This window comes from Grus americana, chromosome 20 (assembly GCF_028858705.1).
Source record: "Grus americana isolate bGruAme1 chromosome 20, bGruAme1.mat, whole genome shotgun sequence".
In the NCBI taxonomy this organism is placed as follows: domain Eukaryota; kingdom Metazoa; phylum Chordata; class Aves; order Gruiformes; family Gruidae; genus Grus; species Grus americana.
Window position 1 is genome coordinate 6549779 of NC_072871.1, and position 20147 is coordinate 6569925.

At 46.5% G+C, this 20147-nt stretch overlaps 3 protein-coding genes across 4 annotated transcripts; 1 reads left to right on the top strand and 2 right to left on the bottom strand.

Annotated features, from left to right (window-relative positions):
- Positions 1–316: 316 nt before the first annotated feature.
- TOR1B (torsin family 1 member B) lies at positions 317–5905 on the top strand. Its single transcript, XM_054848205.1, has 5 exons — positions 317–535; positions 863–1128; positions 2423–2598; positions 3577–3704; positions 3807–5905. The coding sequence occupies exons 1-5, from the start codon at positions 355–357 to the stop codon at positions 4082–4084; spliced, it is 1029 nt and encodes a 342-aa protein (XP_054704180.1). The 5' UTR covers positions 317–354; the 3' UTR covers positions 4085–5905.
- Positions 5906–8007: 2102 nt separating this feature from the next.
- Positions 8008–13313, bottom strand: LOC129215357 (torsin-1A-like). The gene is made up of 5 exons (XM_054848204.1): positions 13055–13313; positions 12490–12755; positions 10574–10749; positions 10361–10488; positions 8008–9406 (listed from the first exon to the last, which is right to left on the bottom strand). Exons 1-5 carry the CDS (start codon positions 13263–13265, stop codon positions 9156–9158), a joined length of 1032 nt encoding a protein of 343 aa, XP_054704179.1. The 5' UTR covers positions 13266–13313; the 3' UTR covers positions 8008–9155.
- Positions 13314–13742: 429 nt separating this feature from the next.
- Positions 13743–20144, bottom strand: C20H9orf78 (chromosome 20 C9orf78 homolog). Of its 2 annotated transcripts, none has more exons than XM_054849079.1 (9): positions 19990–20144; positions 18493–18552; positions 17781–17832; positions 17496–17566; positions 17219–17296; positions 16587–16784; positions 16007–16143; positions 15154–15252; positions 13743–14756 (listed from the first exon to the last, which is right to left on the bottom strand). In XM_054849079.1, the coding sequence occupies exons 1-9, from the start codon at positions 20070–20072 to the stop codon at positions 14665–14667; spliced, it is 870 nt and encodes a 289-aa protein (XP_054705054.1). In that variant the 5' UTR covers positions 20073–20144; the 3' UTR covers positions 13743–14664. The 2 variants fall into 2 exon arrangements, with proteins under 2 accessions (XP_054705054.1, XP_054705055.1); XM_054849080.1 differs by lacking the exon at positions 19990–20144 and adding an exon at positions 19630–19841.
- Positions 20145–20147: the final 3 nt, after the last annotated feature.

Sequence of the window (20147 nt, forward strand, 5' to 3'; positions counted from 1 at the left end):
TCTTGCAGGAAAACCCGGTGGCGTGGAAGGGAGGGACGGTGATGGAAGATGGGGCCTGGGATGCTCTGAGGGGTGACAGCAGGGATGGGGTCTGCTCGCCCTGAGGCGATGGAGGCGGTGAGGATGCCCTGAGCCTCCACCTCGCTGCCCGAGGCTACTAATGCAGTCACACAGCGCCCCTAACGTCATCCCCACAGCGGTACGTCACTGCCCGCCGCCGTCATCAGCAGGGCAGCGAATGCCGGTCCGTGCCCTTCACAAAGATGGCGGCGGCGGCGGCGGCTACGGGCGGGGCGGGGATCAGCCCGCCCACAGCCGGCGGCGGGCGGAAGTGGGCTCGGGCGCGAAGCCGCCATGCCGCGGGCGGCCGCGCTGCTCTGGCTGCTGCTGCCGGGGCTGGCGGCGCTGGAGCCGCTCAGCGTGGGCCTGGCCATCGGCGTCGCCTCGGCCCTCACCGGCTACCTGTCCCACCCCAGCTTCTACTGCAGCTACGTGGAGTGCTGCCCCAGCGCCGGGCACCGCCTCAACGCCACCGGTACGGCGGGGGCTGGGGGGCGCCAGGCCGCGCTGGGCTCCCTGACCCTGCCCCGGAGCTCGGCCGGTAACGGTCGCTGCACGGGGTAGCCCCCGGTGTGCCTGGCAGCGGCCGTGCCATGCTCAGACCCATGCCCGGCAGTGGCCGTGCCGAGCTCACCTGGTGCATGGCTGGTGACTGGCACCCAGTAGTGGCCATGCTGAGCTCACTTGGTGTGTGGCCAGTAATCGGCACCCATCGGTGGCCAGGCCAGGCTCTCCTGGTGCGTGGCCAGTGACCAGCACCCATTGGTGGCCACGCAATGCTGAGCTCTCCCTCTCCCCACAGCGCTGAAGGTGCAGCTGGACACCAAGCTCTTCGGGCAGCACCTGGCCAAGGACGTGGTGCTGAAGGCAGTGATGGGCTTCAGCAACAACCCCAGCCCCAAGAAGCCGCTGACACTCTCGCTCCATGGCTGGGCTGGCACCGGCAAGAACTTCCTCAGCCAGATCCTGGCAGAGCACGTCCACCACGCCGGCCTGCGCAGCAAGTTTGTCCATCTCTTCCTGGCCACCCTGCACTTTCCCCACCATGACCAACTCAAGCTTTACAAGGTGAGGAGGGACACAAGGTAATCCGGTCACCCCGAGTCCCCAAACCTCCCCGTTATGGGGGTTTGGCTGTTTGTGCCTCAGATGTCCTCCAGATACCTGACCACTGGAGGTGTACAGCTGGGTATTTCCAAAGTTGGTGCTCAGGAGAGATGGAGGGGGAAATGCATTCAGAAAGCGAAAGAGGAAGGCAGCAAATTGCCGAGAAATCCAAAGTGAGAGTAATCTCCCGGTGCTGTCCTCTCACTGATGCCATCTGCTGATTACTGCAGTGCTTGCCGTTTGGAGAGAATCTTGTTATTAAAACTGCACTTGCAGGTTGGCTGGGATGGAGGTAACTTTCTCCATAGCAGCGCCTGCGGTGCCATGTTTTGCGTTTGTAGCTCGAACAGCGTTGATAACGTGCCAGTGTTTTGGCTATTACTGAACAGTGCTCGTGCAGCCTCAAAACTTGCTTTTTTTCTGTCACTCATAGACAGCAGTCTGGGGTGAGCAAGGCATTGCGGGGGGACATAGCTGACCCCAGTCAGCCTCAGGGATATTCCGTACCATACGCTGTCATGCTTGGCAATAAAAACGGGTGGAAGAAGGAAAAAGTGGGGGATGTTGGCTTCCAAGGTGGTTGTTGCTCTAACACTGGCTGGGCATGGGTCTCCATGTGTTAGGAGTGTGCGATTCACTTTTGCTTGATTTTTTTTTTTCCTCTTTCCATCACCTATAAAAATGTCTTTATCTTGACCTGTGAGTTTTTTTGCTTTTATTTTTTGTCCTCTCTCACCCTTCCTGCTGGGGTGCTTGGCTGCTGGCCGGGTCAACCCACCATGCACTACGCAATGAGAAAGTGTAGCCTGCATGAGAGATTTTTCAAGTGACTTCATTCCTCAACATTGGAGACTTCTGATCTTCATGTTTGAAGGTACCCACAACTGATAGATGTGGTTTCTGTATGAAAAAGGAAACACTGATTTTTTATTTTTTTTTAACCAAATGAAAAAGAAGCTTTCTCTTCTTCAAGATTTCCCATCTCAGCCTGGTTTTCGTGCCTTATCTGTACACTAAGCGGAAAGAATGGGTTTCTCATCTGTGAGCAGGAAAAGAATTCACATTTACATTCAGTGTCACATGTTAAAGGGATCAGTCACAGAATTTATGGTCCTCTCTTCAGGAAAAAGTATAACCAGTGAGTGTGGGATACTGACGTTCGAAAGGGTGTCCCTAGAGGCTGTCACATACAGGCATCTTGCAGTACATCCCCAAAAGAACTAGTTTTTCAGTGTTTTTCAACCTCTTGCTCCAGGAACAACTGCAGAACTGGATTCGGGGCAATGTCAGCGCCTGTCCCCACTCTGTCTTCATTTTTGATGAAATGGACAAAATGCATCCAGGCCTCATTGATGCCATCAAGCCATTCTTGGACTATTATGAGCAGGTTGATGGGGTGTCCTACAGGAAAGCCATCTTCATCTTCCTCAGGTCTGTAGCACCCATTTCAGTCATTTTGAGATATTGAGATAAATCCGTGGTTATGATGATAATGACGTTCCTATGGGACCTGATTCAAAGAACAGCAAAAGAACCGCTCTGGAGTGGAGACCCTCTCTTTATAGAGAGGAGCACTATGTGCTCTTGTGTGGCCTGTGGCTGTAGTTGAGCAGCTCTGACATGCAGCAGACCACTGCAGCATGCTGAGCTCACGAGCCTGAGCACAGATTGTATGAGAGTTCACTTTCTGGGGAAGCTCCCTGGGATGGGTGCACTCTGTACTGGGTCTGGCTGGGATGGAGTTAACTGTCACTACAGTTTGGTGCTGTGTTTTGGATTTGGAGCTAAAACAGCACTGATAACACTCCCATGTTTTCGTTGTTGCCAGATGGTGCTTGCAAAGGCTCAAGGCTGCCTCTTTTTCCCATGCTGCCCCCAGCGAGCAGGCTGGGCTGGGCCAGCTGACCCAAACTGGCCGGGGGAATATTCAATACCATGTAACGTTGTACTTGGCAATAAAAACTGGGGTAGCGAAAGAAGGGGTGGTTCAGCTTCTAAGGTGATGGTTCTTTGGAGACTGCTTGGACATTGGTCTGACTACGGGGGTGGTGAGTGATTTCCTTAGCCTTCCTTGGGGTTCTTTTCTCCTCTTTTCATCACCTATTAAACTGTCTTTATCTTGACCCACAAGTCTTCTCGCTTTTGTTCCTGTTTTCTCATTCCACCCCGCTGAGGCAGGAGGGAGTAAGCAAGTGGCTGTGTAGGTGCTTGGCTGCTGGCCGGGGTCAACCCACCACACACTGATGGCTATTTAAAGAACTGGAGACTTTCCCTGAATTTTGGCTTACAGGTTTCTGTTTTGGTGATTTGACACCAAGAAGATTAGCAATATGTGTAACCAGCTAAAAAAAGAAATTCTGGTTCAGTTGTGCCTGTATTCATCACTGTACATTTTTCTTTCATGAACAGCAATGCAGGTGGTGACTTAATTAATAAAGCAGCTCTTGACTTCTGGACAAGTGGAAGGCACAGGGAGGAGATTCAGCTGAAAGACCTGGAGTCTATGCTATCTGTAGGAATCTTCAATAACAAGAATAGTAAGTCACTTTCCCCAGAAAATGGGAAATTCCTTTTACTGCCTAAGACAGAGTTCATCTCTTGACCCTGCCCTGCTTTTCCTTTTCCCCTAACTCCTCCAGGTGGACTGTGGCACAGCAGCCTCATCGACAGGAACCTCATTGACTACTTTGTCCCCTTCCTGCCCCTGGAGCACAGGCATGTGAAGATGTGCGTCAGGGCTGAAATGAGAGCCCGTGGCTATGCTGTCGATGAGAACGTTGTTCAAGCAGTGGCTGATGAGATGACGTTCTTCCCAAAAGAGCAGAAAATCTACTCTGATAAAGGCTGCAAGACTGTACAGGCCAAGCTGGATATTCACGAAGACATTGCAATGAGAGATACAAAAGTCAAGGGTTGATTACCCTTCAGGTCTCCAAAGCACTTTTAGAGCTTTTGGAAATCTGTGTATTTGCACTTAAGCTTTTTTACTGTTGCAGGGAGTATGGTGAAAATACTAGAGTGACTTGTGTGGGCTTTTAAACTTTTTTTTTTTTTAACTTAACATACCACTGTTCATCTCTGAACTGGCTGGTATCCATATTTTTCTTTTAACCTATACAGAATTTGAGTGTGACGTATATATATAGCACTGGATACAGCCTCTTCTGCTTTATTCTTCCAAGTGCTGGGATTATTGAGTATTTTATTCCTCTTTCCACAAAAAAACTAGACTAGAGCAAAGGAGAACAGAAGAATTCTTTCAAGCAGTCATATTCTCTTCCTTGTACGTGGTCTCATTCATGGGCTAGTGAAATGAAGGGATGTGTGGTGTATGCGGGACTACAATGGTGCCTGCGAGGGTGAATACCTTGATGCGTTGCAGTAAGAAGATGGTCTGGTGGAAGGCTTCCTGTCCTTCGCAGCAGATTGATGCTGTTGTGGCTTCTACAGACAAGCGTCAAGTATTCAGGGACAGAAGGGCATGATTATAGTTTATGTCTGAGCTGTGGCATCATAGCACATCTCCTGCCACAGTAATATGGAAAGTTACGATGAGCTCAGGGAAATCTGTTACTAAATATTAGAGAAAGGGCGTGTGTGGGGGGGAAGTAACTGCTTGCTTCTTTGGAGAAAAAGAAATTGTAAAAAAAAGCTTTATATTCTTCTAACTAAGGGGGCTAAGTGAATTTGTATGGTAACTCCAGGGTGTTTGTCTTCCTAAGCAGAGGGACCCATCCAAGGGATCTGTTAAAACACAGTAGGCCAGTCTTCTCTTCTCAGTGAGAAAAATCTCACATGAGGATTTGACTTACAGCTTGTCAGGTTAATCTGCATGTGGGCTCCTGGGCTTGAAGTCTGCAAGATCTTTAGTCCCTCCCAGCTGTACCCAGTAGCCTAGGCCTGTGTAATGCTGCTTTCACCTTGCTTCGAAGACACTTTCATGGCAGAAGTTATTTTTAATAGTGTATTTTTATACTGAAGTGTAAACAAGAGCAATACAAAGCTCTTCCTAGAGACCTGCAGAGAAGGGAGTATGGGAAATGAGAGCAATCAACAATCCCATACCTCACTAGATAAGTATGTTTTATAGTAGCTTTTTTAAAGAATGTCTGTATGGAAGGATGAGTGATGGATTAGGAAACTGGGAAAGATGATTTAACCTTCACCCACTTGGTAAGGCTGCGGTTTACAACACTGTTGCAAGCTTTAACTCCTTCATCATCCGTCACTTGTGGCTTAAATACTGTAGTGCAAGACAGAAGTGCCTATCACTTGGTTCACTGTAGTGTGTTTCTTAAACTGGTACGAGGGAGTGGGCTATTTTTGTGCTGCAGCATCTACTCCCTCACTTGTACTTAAACTTGCTTTAACATGTGATGCAAAACTTAGAGGTCTCAACACTATTATGTTAATTCAAATTCAAACAGAGAGCTTGGCATCTATGTTAAGCTCTAAACTAAAAGCGTCAATTGCCTTTTACAACCTCGTGGAATTTGTCAAATGTTGGCAAAGTGTTCATGCTGATGCAATCTCCAGAGCCAAATGCTAGCTAGCTGTTAACCTTGGGACATTGGACTGTTGCTTTTCATGTGTAATGTTTTGCCTATTACCTGACTTATTCCTAGGTGTAAATGCTGCATCCAGTTTCAGTTACTCTGAATACAAAATACTTGTGCAGTTTCAAAACACTACATATTACTACTGTGCTGCACTTGGAATAAATCTTAAGTCACTTTTCTCTCTTGGTTTAATCATTTTCAGCAGTAGGAAGGTACTGGCTTATGTAGTTTTCAACAAGCTGCACTGCAGCTTTCTGTTAAGCTTCCTCTATTCTTAAAAATTTGTTTATAACAATAGATAAGCAGATTAAATATACTGCCTGTTGATATTAAAGCACGTTGAGTCATCCAACAGCACAGCAAGGCATTCAGCAATTAAATACAGCTCGGTAGAAACAAACACCTATAAAAAAGCCTTAGAGTCTGTGCCTGCTCTGCTTCATAGTTATTAACAGGTATCTCCTACCATACTGCCAGGCACCGCAGGAAAAATAAGCCTCAGGTAGCTTGTGTAACTATTCCTCCTCTCTGTGCTGTGTCTGGAAAGCTGTTGTTGAAGGTGGCTCTTCACCTCTCTAGCTGGCAAAGGCTTTCATCGTATCTCCATGGGCCAGAGCATCTGCAGCCTCTCTAGCACTGAAAAAAACCCAGTGTGTAAGTAACAGCCTAATTCAAGTGAGGTACAGCTGTTAGTGACAACTTGCACCTCAAGGAACAGTCAGTTGTTCACACTGTTGTGAACTATGTGTTATGCTGTAACAATGCACAAGGAAACTCATTAAGGAGCATATACAGGAAGCGTAAGCTGTCGCGTTCATCAGGACTTTGCCCTATGCCTGCACAACTCTGCACACACGACTGCTTGGCTGTTTGGCCCGGGGCGTCAGGCAGATGGATCTCTAGGGCCAGGCTGCCTCTTTCTATCAAAAGCAACACTTAAAACATCACTGTATTTTAACCATAGCTTCTAATTTTATGAGTACAGCATGAGAGCTTGGAACAGTCCCTGCAGAAGGTGGAATTAAAGTAGCAGTTGCGTGTACTGGACTTTGGTAAGAACAAACAAAATTCAATCTCAGTGACTGCTCAGCTGCCCTCACCTGGCCAATGGACTTGTTTCTCTAGGGATCAGACCTTTTCCCATTGGACATCTTCCTTTAAATTGATCCAGTTTCAAGTGGCCTATTAAAAACAATAGTGGCCAAAGTTACCCAGTCACAGCAAGACAGACAAAGTGAGGACCTCAGCTTTGAAACCACGCAGTCTAAAGGGGAGGAATAATGACAGGATCAAAGCTGGGAGTCATTTCAGGCACACACTTTTCTTTTACCCAGAGGCAGGAGATGCTCCTAGCCAGGTCTGCTGTTTTCAAGGACAGAAGAGAGACTAAACAGAGGCACTCTCCACCCTTTGAACATAATTTTTTACACCCTCTAGAGGAAGCTTCCATCTGCCCTAAGCCACCTAGGGCTATGATATAATTAAATACTTGCAACCAACGTAATGTCAAATGCTAATATCTATGCTGCGATGGCACATCAAGCAGAACTAAGAGTGTAGTTAATGCTGGAAAAGACACAATGCTTGCTCCTGCTTCTTTTCATGAGCAGGTACCAGACAGTAGTAAAAGTTTATCGTTTTCACGTCTGTTTTTTTCCATTAGCCAGTCATTTGCTATAATCAGGAGGTCAAAGAAACAGATTAAATACCCAAGTTCAAAGCGCTCATTTGCTGACAAATACAAGGACTGATAATTTGCATATTATACAACTTCAGAGCAGAACTGGACAGCTGAAGTCTTACTGACCCTTTTTTCCCCCCTTGCAGAGAAAACGTCAAGATACCGCCACTGAAAACATGGGTGGCTTCAATCAGAGCCTGCAAGGTGTTCAGTCATTGGTGCCACAGTGGGAGGAGAGACGAGAAGCAGGGTTTTAATTAGTCTGTAGAAGACAAGTTCATCTTTATGATACTATTCAGCACATATACATCTAGAAAGTCCACCTCTACAAAAGCCGTGAGAATGTAATTAGTGGTGATGGTCTAGAAGAGCAGTTTCCACTCCAAACTTCATTTCCCTTTCACCAGGTAGCAGAGTCCCATCTCCTCCCCATATCTATTCCTTTTGAACTCAAGAAGGGAGATACCTGTATTCAAGCACAGCTGAACACTTCAGCCAGAAACGTAGTATGCTCTTCCTCAACAAGTAGTAGTAAGTTTGTGCAAAATTAACATCAAATCACTCCATGCAAAGAACACCAGAAAGTAGCTAAGAAATACATTTCTGATGAGAAGAGTTTATTTTGAATAGAAACTGGAATGAAAAAAGCCTCTGCAGTGCTCACATTGAGAAACAAGCCTGATGCTCTCTGCAATAGCTTCAGTTGACACATTTCACATTATTTTTTCAAATGCCCTTGGCTCTGTCTTCATCCCTGCCTCAAAGGCATACAGTATTGCGAGAACAGGAAAAAGGGAAAACCCTGCAAGCTGGCCCCTGAATTCTACACGTAGGTGAAGAGGAAAAACCTCTTTTCTATTTCCTTGGTGTACAATTTAACCTGTATGTGTTTCCCATTAAGTTACGCTACTTCCACGAAGCTGACCCAGTGGTCAGAAAGCACACTTTTCTCCTTCCTGAGAAAATCACTCCTGGGAAAGCACCCTGTGGGCAACTTTATACATCAAAAATAGCCAAAAATAGGAACCAACAAAACTGAAGTAGTAATCAAGGATTTAAACTAATTTCCTTTAATATTAAGGCTGCCCTTTGAACAAGATTCATATCAAAGAGTTTCATATTCTTGGTTTGACACGCAGGAGGCCAATTCATACCACTGTTTTGAGAAAGACAATGGTACTGCACAATGTTGGATAGAAGACCACAGATTTTTTTTTTTAATTACAGAATACCCTCCTTATCTTTACTGGAACCAAGCCGTTAAAGGAAAAAAGACACATATCCTACTTTTAGTGCAGCTGTAGGAATATTCCCACATAAGCCCAATGAAGGCTTTCACAGACATAGGAACTTTGATTAAAATTCTCAATATTGTCTAGAGATCATCCACATCAAACAAAAATCCAATTAAAATTAGGTCATAGTCTCAGTTCTTCTATACATGCCAACAGTCTGCCAAACAGTTCTGATGATCAACACACGATCCAAGAGGAATCTTCGGCACTGTCAGACACAGACCCCCGCATTCACAGTGCAGTTCGTTCTTACCTTGACAACACAGGGCTGAAGTACTTGGAAGCCATGACTAGTGACGGAATAAAAAAAATGCAGAGGCACTGCCGCTTATTTACACACCAGGTAAAAATAATGATCCTTTCTTTAAAAAGTGCTTAAAAATGAAATGTCCCAGGTTCTCCACTTTGTAATTAAGTTAAATTTGCTTCTTTGCAGGTTGTAGCAATAAAGCATTAGAAGTCGTAGTAATAATCCAGTTTTGCATCCACAGTTTTACATCCTTTATCTGAATAAATTCTCTCCTCTTTGGGGAAGTAGGTCATTTCATCGGCTATTCTGGTTAAAATATCTTCATCCACAGCATAGCCACGTGATTCAATCTCAACCCTGACACACATTTTCACATGTTTGTATTCCAGAGGCAGGAAGGGAACAAAGTAGTCAATGAGATTTTTATCGATCAAGGTGCTGTGCCAAAATCCACCTACAAAGGGAAAGAGAAGGGGTTTGCTTAACTCCTCTAGTTAAACACTGTCATGGGTTGAATGGGAGCAAGAGGCACATCGTAGCCCTCTGCTACATACCAGTAAGAATTCATCTGTGGTTTTAGGGCCCTATAATGGACAAGTAAGTCTAAATACAAGCCCCTTCTCATGACACTTTGAGCATAAAGTTTGGACAGACACATAGATGTGGTCCACTGGAGCTCAGTGAACGAATTCTGACTGAATGCACTTTGGCCTTGCTCCCCAGGTGCCAGTCTTACACCTTCCCCTCTCTCACCTAGAGAAGAACAGATTTTCTACACTCATCAGCACTCCCAAACCAGCTTGTCTTGCTCCTTTTTTCAGTGATTGCACCTAACCTTTTTAAAAAATGCAGTAAGTGTGCTTCCAATGCTAATTTTAGACCATAATTATGTTAAAAACTCCTTTTCCTGTGCAAGGAAACCTAGGAAGCACTAGACTACCCACAGCAGGGCTGTCATGTCAGCTTGCTCCCCATTAATAACTCCTAAACAACTGCCTGAAGGCTTTTAACAGACTGAGCAAGACAGGCTAAGTGGGTTGGGGGCCAAGGAAGTGGCTTCTCCATAATAAAACATTGCATTGGTTAAAGATTTTTCAGCTACTGCAATATCTAGTCTCACTGTCAGGATTTTTCTTTGCTTTCCCTTTAGCCCATTAGCATGTCAATAAATGCCCAGTGTAGGCTTCCCCCAACATATGCAATCCAATGGACAGCAAACATGCTGGTAGCCAAGGTGCACACAGAGCTCCTTAACCTTCATTTAATCTCAAGAGCCATCTGTAGTCCCCAAAATTGCATTGTGGCTCCCACATCAAGTAGAAACCATACCTGTAAAAATGCAACTAAATGCAGCCCATCCGTTTTGTGGAACTTTTACCACCTCAAAATCAATCAGAGTTTTACTCACTATTTTTGTTATTGAAGACAGACACAGAGAGTGCATTTTGTATATCTGTGAGCAGTATCTCCTCCCTTGTCCTCCCATTCCTCCAGAAATCTAGTGCCACCTCTGTTATCTTTTCAGCTCCTGCATTGCTAAGTAAAGAGAAAACAAAGATTGCAGGTAGTTTTAAAAGGCACCGAGTGTATAGAACAGCAAACCTGAGAAGCTGCTCCTTACCTGAGGAATATGAAGATGGCTTGTCGGTAAGACACCCCATCCAGAAGCTCATAGTAGTCCAGGAATGGCTTGATGGAGTCAATGAGTCCTGCATGCATTTTATCCATTTCATCAAATATGAAGAGTGATCTGGGACAGATGCTCACATTTCCCCGAATCCACGACTGCAACTGGTCCTGAATGGCATAAAAATAAAAGATGCTGAAAGAGTTCGTGTTGAAAAGACAGAAAATAGCACTTCTGCTTATTGACCTTTGTCCTGAAAGAGTCATTTCAATTGTGTCATTTTAACATCTTCAGCTTCTTGACTAAAACACGGCTAAAAGCTGTAAATAAAACATTACCAAAATCTCATGCCGGTTCTGAAAAAAAAAAAAAAAGTATATGTATACTTAAGACACTAAGATACTGGGTGGAACAAGCAGGAAATCTCCTTGTGAGAAAGATATTCCTGTAAAGACAGCAAAAATGAAAGTAAACAGTAGGACAATGGATGGGTACTACCAAGGAACAGCAACATAAAGCAAAGCCCTGACAAGTAAGATGATTACTGTTGGCAGCACTTTGGTCTAAACATCCTTAGGCGTCAAAACTATGAAAAATAATGAATTTGCTACCTGAACAGCACCAGTGAGAAATTGCACCTGCAGTCACTGGCAGAAGCAGAAACAGAATTCTCAGCCCTGTGTTTTAATGATTCAGAAGTTAAATGAAGACAATTAAAAGCCCTTCTTAAAACACAATATTGTTCAGAAGGGCTGATGGTTTATTGTATTTATAGATTCTCTCACTTAAGTATTACATTTAAGATAAATAATAATGTAATCAGGGGGAAAAAAAGGGTTGACCTGCTGGCAGATGAATGAGAAGTAACTCTTCTGATCATTTGCAATGATTCATCATTTTTTTGATATTTGTTTACTCAGTCCCTGAACTGCAGAGGCAGCACGGGAAGGTGGCATTGGATGTATTGTGGAGAAGCAGTGACAGTGCCTCCAGCTGCCTCCGGCAGCAAGTTTCCCAAGTGTAATCACCTTGAAACAAAAGCAGAAAAGGATGCATTTTATTTTAAAACAGCTTCAGTTACAAGGGGGAAAGTAAGCTGTAAAAGAGGAAACAGGTATTTCCTCCATTTAGAAGTTGGGTTTGTAGACCATCTCATTTTTAACAGATACAAACTGAATATAAACATTCAGTACTAGAAGACATTGGTACTCATTCAAACTCTACTCTTAACAAAGTTAGTTAGAACAAAAATACCCCAGAAAATGTACATCCAAACTACTGCTCCACATGACACCCACCTGCCTACAGAACTGCGCTGACACCAAACTGGCAGAACAATTCCAAATATGTTTATCTGTACCTTTCTGACAACAGAGTATTTTGTGATTTTATGTTACAGCCAGGAAATAGATACATAGAAAAACTAAATAATCTGCCCAGTGTGCAGTAAAACTGAAGACTACGTACATGCCTCAGAGAGCAAGCTTCAGCTTGCCATGGTACCTGATACACTTGGAGGTGGTTCCCCAGAGTCATGAAGTATTAGTTTTTTGCAGTGCCCACCAGAGTATCATCTAACCACAGAAACCTGCTGAATCACACTTAATCCTTAAGTCGGTCACATTCTTAAGCAAAGCATAAACCAACAAAAATTAACCATATCATTCTTCCCTAAAGACAGACTCAAAACACATACAAAAACCCTTTACATTCATGCGAAAATCAGTCTTGATGGATGTTGGGATTTATCGAATTCTGTAGAGAAGATTCCAAAACTGTCACAGACTACATTTTACTGCATAAAATAACTTCTAGCTTTCTAGTACCAATCGTGCCATAACATTTATAAATTAATAGTCACTGCAGGAGAGCTGTGCCCCAGCACCACAGGTTCCACAGCACACTCTTACCTTGTAAAGATTGATGCTGTGAGCGTGAGGAAAGTGTAAAGTTGCCACAAACTGATGGACATATTTACTCTGCAGACCTCTTTTATAAAGGCTTTCAGCAACTATCTTACTGACAAAGTTTTTGCCTGTTCCAGTCCAGCCGTGCAAGGAAAGGGCAAGAGGCTTTTTGGCGTTGGTGTTGTTCAAGAAGCCCTTCACCGCCTTCACAACCACCTTGTTCACCAGGTGCTGCCCAAACAGCTTCCTGTCCAAATTCTCCTGCAGAGCTGGACAGAGAGACCACACCGTCAACAACAAGGAGGGAGACAGACACGATGTCCCACCGGCTTCTGCCTCCTTCTAGGAGGGTCCAGCGCCCACCCCGGCACGCAGGCTGCCAGCCCCAGGCCGGGGGGCAAAGGGCCGGCCGAGCTGGAGCAGCGTCCTGCAGCCCACGGGGAGGCCTCACGGGCCCTGCCCGGCACCCGGGACCTCTGCACCCCGCAACGCCCTCCTGCCACCCCCGCAATGTCCTCTCAGCCCGCCCCGGCCCTCAGCACCCCCTTAGCCCGCCCCGGTCCCGCACCGGCGGCGGCGCGCTGGTCGTGCCTCTGGAGGCAGCATTCCCTGAAGTAGCAGTAGAGCCGCGGGTAGGAGATGATGCCGGTAAGGGCCGAGGCGGCTGCGCCCGCGATCGCCAGCCCCAAGCTGATGGGCTCTACGGCGTTCGCTGGCCTGAGGAGCGGCAGCAGCGCCAGCCCCAGGGCTGCCCGCAGCGCGCCCCACCACAGCTTCATGTCCCGCCCGGCCCCGCCGCCGGACCCGCGGCTTCGCGGCCGCTTGCGCTTCGTAATTCCGCTTCCGCCGCCGCCGCCATCTTGGGTGCGGGCAGAGGCGGGGCTGGCGCTGAGGGTGGCCGCCATGTTGGACGGGCCCCCGCGGGTCTGTCATTAGCTATATGGCGGCCTCGCGTGGTACACTTCATTAAACACCGCGCTCCAACGTTAGCTTAGCAGTGCCGGGTCGGCAGGTACTCGAAGGATCCACCCCACGCCTGCACGGGGCACGGGCTCAGATGCAAGCTCACACATTTACCTGGCCCAGACTTTTCCCCTTTTCTGAGGAAAAAGTAAAACCTGGGCCAGTCCCCCACCCCTCCCTGTAGTTTCCACCCAAGTGACAGGACATGGACACCTGCAGAGTCACAGGACACCCTGGCCGTCATTGCCAGCACCCAGAAACCATCGGCATGTATCCCAGAAGGAAAAACATCATTTACGATCACTTAAAAACACCTTTATTATTTTCAAGTTCCAACTCTTGGCTTCAAGTACGCTCATGTCACTTCTCCTGTGAAGACGTAGCTGACACTGGCTGTGGGGCCTCTGGCTTCTTCACCAGCTGCCATACGGACCCTGTCCCAAGAGCTGAAAGTCAGATTTCCCTCCAATTCAACAATTACAACTTGATCCAATTTTCTTCTTCTTCGCAGCTAAAATAAAATGCAGTGAACTGCTACAGAAATAACTCTACGGGGGGGGGGGAAGATACAAAACATCACAGTTTATCATATAAAATCCCCAGCGCTGTGTATCTGCTGTTGTTTCTTGTGCTTAGGACAGACCCAGCGAGGCAATGCCAACAGCATGGTTCCTCCTGGAGGAAGGCAACGCTAACACCACAGCTCCTCCCAGAGCACTTCCGAGCCAGGCTGAGGAGCAGCGGCACTCCACACGCTGCTGCAGGATCTCAGCCTTACACACTCTGCACAGCAAAGGCCCTTGGGAACAAACAAGTTTCTTACAAATTTACATTCAAGCAAACTAGCTTTAAACCTTCCCTTTATATTTACAAGGCAAACAGCACTGCTGCTTTTAAATTATCTTTTTTTCATATTTTTAAGAGGGCGAAAAAATCTGTAAAAGCCAAGTTGTTTTCTCACTAAAAAATGCCAACCATGAAAGCCCATGTTCTTATAAAAGAAGTTTTATAACTGAAAATAAGTTATATACAAGATTTTACCGACCAAAGAGTTCACAATGACCCGCAAACTGATTCACAAGATCACAAGAAAAGCTTTGTAGGTAACACCAGCACGTGAAGGTAGTGACTCCCCAACTCTGTTTCAGGTCACCGACACAAAATCCTTTATTAGTCGAAAACAAGAACAACTGCAAAGACTTCAGTCCATGTTCATTAGTATCGCCTATTCATCTTCTTGAATTTCTCATAGTGATAATCATCTGTTGCTTTTTCATTGAGTGGACGTTTGCGATTTGGAGGAGATCCTTCAAAAGAAAGAGAGGGAAATATTTTTTCCTGTCCTTTCACAGGAGACATTTCCTTATCTCCACCACTTTCCTTATACAGCCCCCTGCTATGTGGAAGGTTATTGCTTTAGCTGTCAGTGCTCCCCAACCCTGCACCCTTCACTATTCCAGCTTTTATCAAACCCCCCTCAGCCAGCTTTGGCAACGCATCACGGTTGTGACCTTTGCTACTCCACCCTTGGGCATCTCTAAAGACTTCCTCCACCCAGAGAGCTTCACGTGTGACCTAGCAGGGGTACATCAAGTGCAATAGCCTCTCATGGACGTAGATTGCTCCGTTTCTCCACGTAAGAAGAGCTAGATCATTTCTCTGTGCAAGTGCCTCTCCTTAGGACATTCCAGATGAGGAACTTACGCTCAGGTTCTGGCCTCTCCGTATCCCCCACTCTCAGTGGACGGGGCTTTGGCTCTTCTTTGTTCCTTCGCACTGGTGCATTTAGCTCCTCATGATAAACTGAAGGAGGAAAACATCAGATTAAGGAATATCATGTAGAGCGGTGTTATTCTGACACATATTTCTAGGGCATTTGTTACAACTGATCTTCAGCAGAAACAACAGAACCTCAGAACAAGCATTCTTGTCATTGGGTTCTGTGGATAATCAATACATGCAAGATGAGATACAGCAATTTCAGTAGCACTATTTCATCAGAAGTGGCCCAGAGTCTCTTCATTTCCTTCAGAACACACAAATCTGACTCCAGATCACCCCTGTAAGTGTGGTTAGACACAGCAGAAGGCTGCCTTTCCTCCAGATGGCTGTGGTATGAGAGGCTCTCCCGGAAATTAACTCCCATCTCCTGTCTAGTAAGGTCTATGTTTGCTTGACCACCTGCCTGCTTTGGCAGCCTACAAAATGGATTCTCTCAATTAGAAACCATCATTTAGAATCGCAGACAAGGCAGACGTTTCCAGCACACGCGCAACTTAAAGAAAAAAATCATGAAATTTATGAGGCAGTGCCAGCTGGGAGTTCAAGAGCAGAAAGTCAAGCCATGAGTAATATGTCCCTCCCTTGCTGACGGATGGAAAAAAACCAGACCAAGCCAGATGGGGTCTGTATGAGCATCCCAGAAAAAGGAATCAGACAGCTGCTTGTTCCGATACATGAACTAATTTCTCCTACATCAGACTCTGTCCCAACTGACTACTTTTCTTCAGCAGAGGAGAGGGTCACTCCTCGGTCAGGAGAGTTACGTGAGACTTACATCGGTTGTGCTGGACATAGTTAACAGCCATGTTGGTGGGAACAAAGGACGTTTCGCTGTCTTTCTTTTTGTTCTGCTGCTCTGCCAGCAGCTTGGCCTTGGCCTCTTCAGTTGAGATAATGTTTTTTATTTTTGCGCTAGAAGAAAAACAAAGAAAAAAACCCTCATTCGTATTTAGAAAGGGTATTAAGCATAGATGTGCTAAGTGGATGGATTCTGGGGACAGTCATAGCACTGCTATGTTATTTGATGTGTTTTTTGGGAGAGGAGGCAGTGCTATAGAAACAGACGCTTTGTTTCTGTAAAAGGGAAGCTTGCATCTTTAGTGCATTCTCTTTCAGTGCAGGGTATAAACTGATCCTCCAGAAAGCTGCTAGACTCAAGTGACAAAAATTAAGAGCCTTTCCCCGAAGTCATACAATGGAGCTGCACTAGATACTGGGCTAATCCAGAACAAGGTTCAATCCCACCACAGAGCCAAGCTGGGGCTGTGTAATCCAGCCATACCACTGCTCTGCCCATCAGCAGTTGCCCATCCTGGCAATTCAGGCCACAGCCAGCAGATCTGTGAACCACGTACTCAATTCCGAGGTCCACTTCAGGAATGCCGCTCAGCATCTGGTTGGACAGCATCTCCTCAGTCTTCTTGGCAGAGGAGACACGGATGTTCTCTGGCAGCTCGTACAGAGAGTCCTCAGCATTCTTAAGCTTCACCTTCTGCTCCTCATTCTCCACAATTCCCTTTCTCTTCTTCAGCTCAGTCTCAATGTACTTCATCCTAAACAGCAGCACACGAGAGACACACAGCATTTAATTCTGTTTTCTGTACTCTGTTGCAGCACTGCTGGGCACAGCTCCATCACTGTCCTGATAGCTAGGAGAGAAGAACGAATAATCTCTCCAAAACAACTCAGCTAAGATCAACTGCAAGAAGCAACTGTCCAAGAAATGATCAGATCCTCCAAGCTCTCGCAACCAGCGGGGAAGGCTCCCACTGGTATTTAATGCCAGGCTAGCTGGTTGGCATCTCCCATCTTTGCTCATCACAAAACCTTCTGGCAGCCAGAAGATGAAAGGGCAAGTGAAAGTTTCAGTGAGAATTGGGAAGATGTTCTGGGAGTACACGGTATCCAAGACAGGAAAAAAAAAAAAATTGTGAGCGGACACCCAACCCCAAATTCAATATCACAGACACAAGGCTGCACAACTTACATGTCAGCATCTTCATCCCGCCTGTTGGTTTCAGCTGAGAAGGAAGTTCCCAAGTTTAGGTCTTCCTCTTCATTAATCCTAAATGGAAACCACAATGTTTAGTTTTGGGTTTGGTTTGTTGTTTTTTTAAAACTAATTTGACAAGTTAGGGGAACAGTAACTAGCCAAACTGCATTATGTTAAACTCTTCAAAGCACCACAACATCTCGTTACTTCATTACTAGCTGTCATTTCATACTAGTCCAGGGAGAGATCTTCAGAGCGCAGATGCACCCACCTGTCCTTGCCTCTTTCTTTCAGCTTCTTCATGTCCACCATTCCCCCAGATTTTATCTGGAATGGGTCATCCTGTAAAACAATAAATAATGAGAAACCCCGAAGCTTCCCTCTAGTTTAACGCTAGTCTTTGAAATCTGGATAAAACCACAGAGAACAGTTAAGTATTGAACTGTGACATCAGTCCTACCCCAGGCCAGACTCGCACAGTCATCGGCTGGACGACACCGATGTTTTCACATCATTACATCTTAGCACCATGGCGATGAAAGCGTCTAGCACTTACCACAAGTGTTGCTTCTTCTTGCAACTTCTCTCCCACAAGCAGAGCTACAGCGCTGGTAAAGCAGATAAAGAAAGTAAATAAAATTTGGTGGAAGGAAACACATTACCAACAATACTGCATTTCTTTTTCCTTCTCTAAATTTGGCAGATGGTCCCACACACTGTATCAAGACTAAATTGTCAATCTTCCTAATTCCTCCACATGGATAGAGGAACTGTTACTGTTTTGGGGAGAGAAGTTAAGGCAGATGTTAGCGCCTTACAGTGATCACAAAAAATAAGGAACAAAGTTCATTGCTGGTGCACATTTGAACTAGCTCATCCGCTACTCAATGGGCACTAGATGAAAGCAGAGAAGGAAATTAGGATGGAGGAGGTGCCAATGTGTCCAGTTTAAACCATGTGTGCAGTACAGAAGTAATTTGGTGAAAACACATTTAATGTTAAATCCCCATCTTAATCTTTTTCTTCATGGCTGGGACACAGAACAGACTTTGCTCACTGTAAACTGACACTGTGCGCCTGTACCAAACTCCCCCTTTTCCATCCTCAGGCTGTAATGTAGAAACTGCTCTAGCAAGAACATGGTTTTAGCACTACCCGACATGCAATGGTTTCTACTGAAAGGAGAAACATGACAAGAGAGAAATGTACTGTTACATCATACCGTCGGACAAAACACAACCTCACATCCTTGGTGCTACATCCCTTACCTCACCCCATTGGGTCGCCTTCTGAGGCTCTGAACTTCTTTGGCTTCCTCAACTTTTAGCCTGAAGAAAAAACATTTGACTTAGTTCTTGATGCTTTAGTTTTAATTAATTAATTTGATTTTCTGCAGTTAACAGGGACTTTGCCCTAAACTTCATATCAGTGTCCACTTTTCTGGTTACAGATCAGATACATATTTTCTATTTTACTTTATTTAAGCAATTCCATTTATTTAAGCAATCAGAAGAAACGACACAGCATCTGCTGGATACATCCCTTCGAGGTGTCTTCCCTCAGCTGAGGAAAGCAGCACCCAAATGTTGAAAGGCTTTAATAAGAAGCCAATATGGGAAGAACGAGCCAAGGATCACCAGTTTTAGTCCAGTCAGATCTCCAGACAATATCCTCCTCACAGTAACAAGGAGGGTCACTAAGTAAGATGAATTAATTCAACAATTGCTACTAGCTAATAAAATATCATCACTTCTCAGGAAAAGGGGGAACTAATGAAGCACTCGATGTGCAGCAAAATTAGCAGCAGCTCCCGAGTGAATGTAACGCAGCTGAGTAGTTGTCAAGATACATCAGCACATGAGTGACTCAGAAGAAAGTTTATGGTGAATTTAAATATCAAGTCTCTATATATAGACTGACGTGCATTCTTAATTTCTTCAGATATTTAGACTTTCCCTAATTACGTTTGTCGTTCGGTATCTGCCATGAACTATGCATCATAAAATATTTTTCAGAGATAAATTAGTAACAAGAAAGATCTTGCTTGGAACGCAAGGATCTGAAAACAAAATGGACCATCTGCGAATGCCACTTTCCAAGGGGCACAAGTGGAAGAGAAATACATGTCCGAAATTGCGTGCCAGGCCAGCAAGAGGGCAGGAGCCGAGCAGGACGGGGGGGGGTGTCTGTGTCGGTCCCACCCAGCGCTGCTCCCGCTGGCTCCAGGTCTCTTCAGGCACGGGGCTGTCCCGCTGCCTGCGAAGCCGGGCACGTCCCGGAGGCCACCGACGAGAAGTCTCCGTGGAACAGACCTCCCACCTCCCAGAGCGGCCGGAGCTCCCGGCCAACGCCCGCGGGGACCGGCCACCTTCCCAACCGCCCCCCCCCCCTCCCCGACCCCGTACCCGGGTGGCGACCCCCCCATGGCCGCGAGAAACGGCTGCGCTCGGACGGCTGTGCCACGGGCCTGCGTGCGGCTGCGGCCGGACACGACGGCGAGACGCTACTGCACGGCACGGCGGTGCGGGGTTATGACGGTGGGACGTCACAATGGAAGAGACTACGTGACGCAGCCATAATATAGTGACGCAACGCTGTAACACGACAGCGGTACGTAACGATATGACGACATGACACGACGGCGTGACGCGACCGGACACAGCACTGCCGGACTAACGCAGTCCCCGACCGCCGCAGGGCCGGGCGCGCCCGTACGCCCCGGGACCGGTGGGCCCAGCCGGGCTCTCCGCGGGCTCCCAACCCACCTGACCTCCTCAGCGACCTGCTCGTCCTCCTCCGAGTCCTCCGAGTCCTCCCTCCGCCGGCGGAAGGACTTCTTGGCCGGCATGGCGCCGGCTGCCGCGCTCCGGCACGGCCGCCACACTGCCCCCCCCACCAACACCGCGCCGGGCGCGTCGCGCGG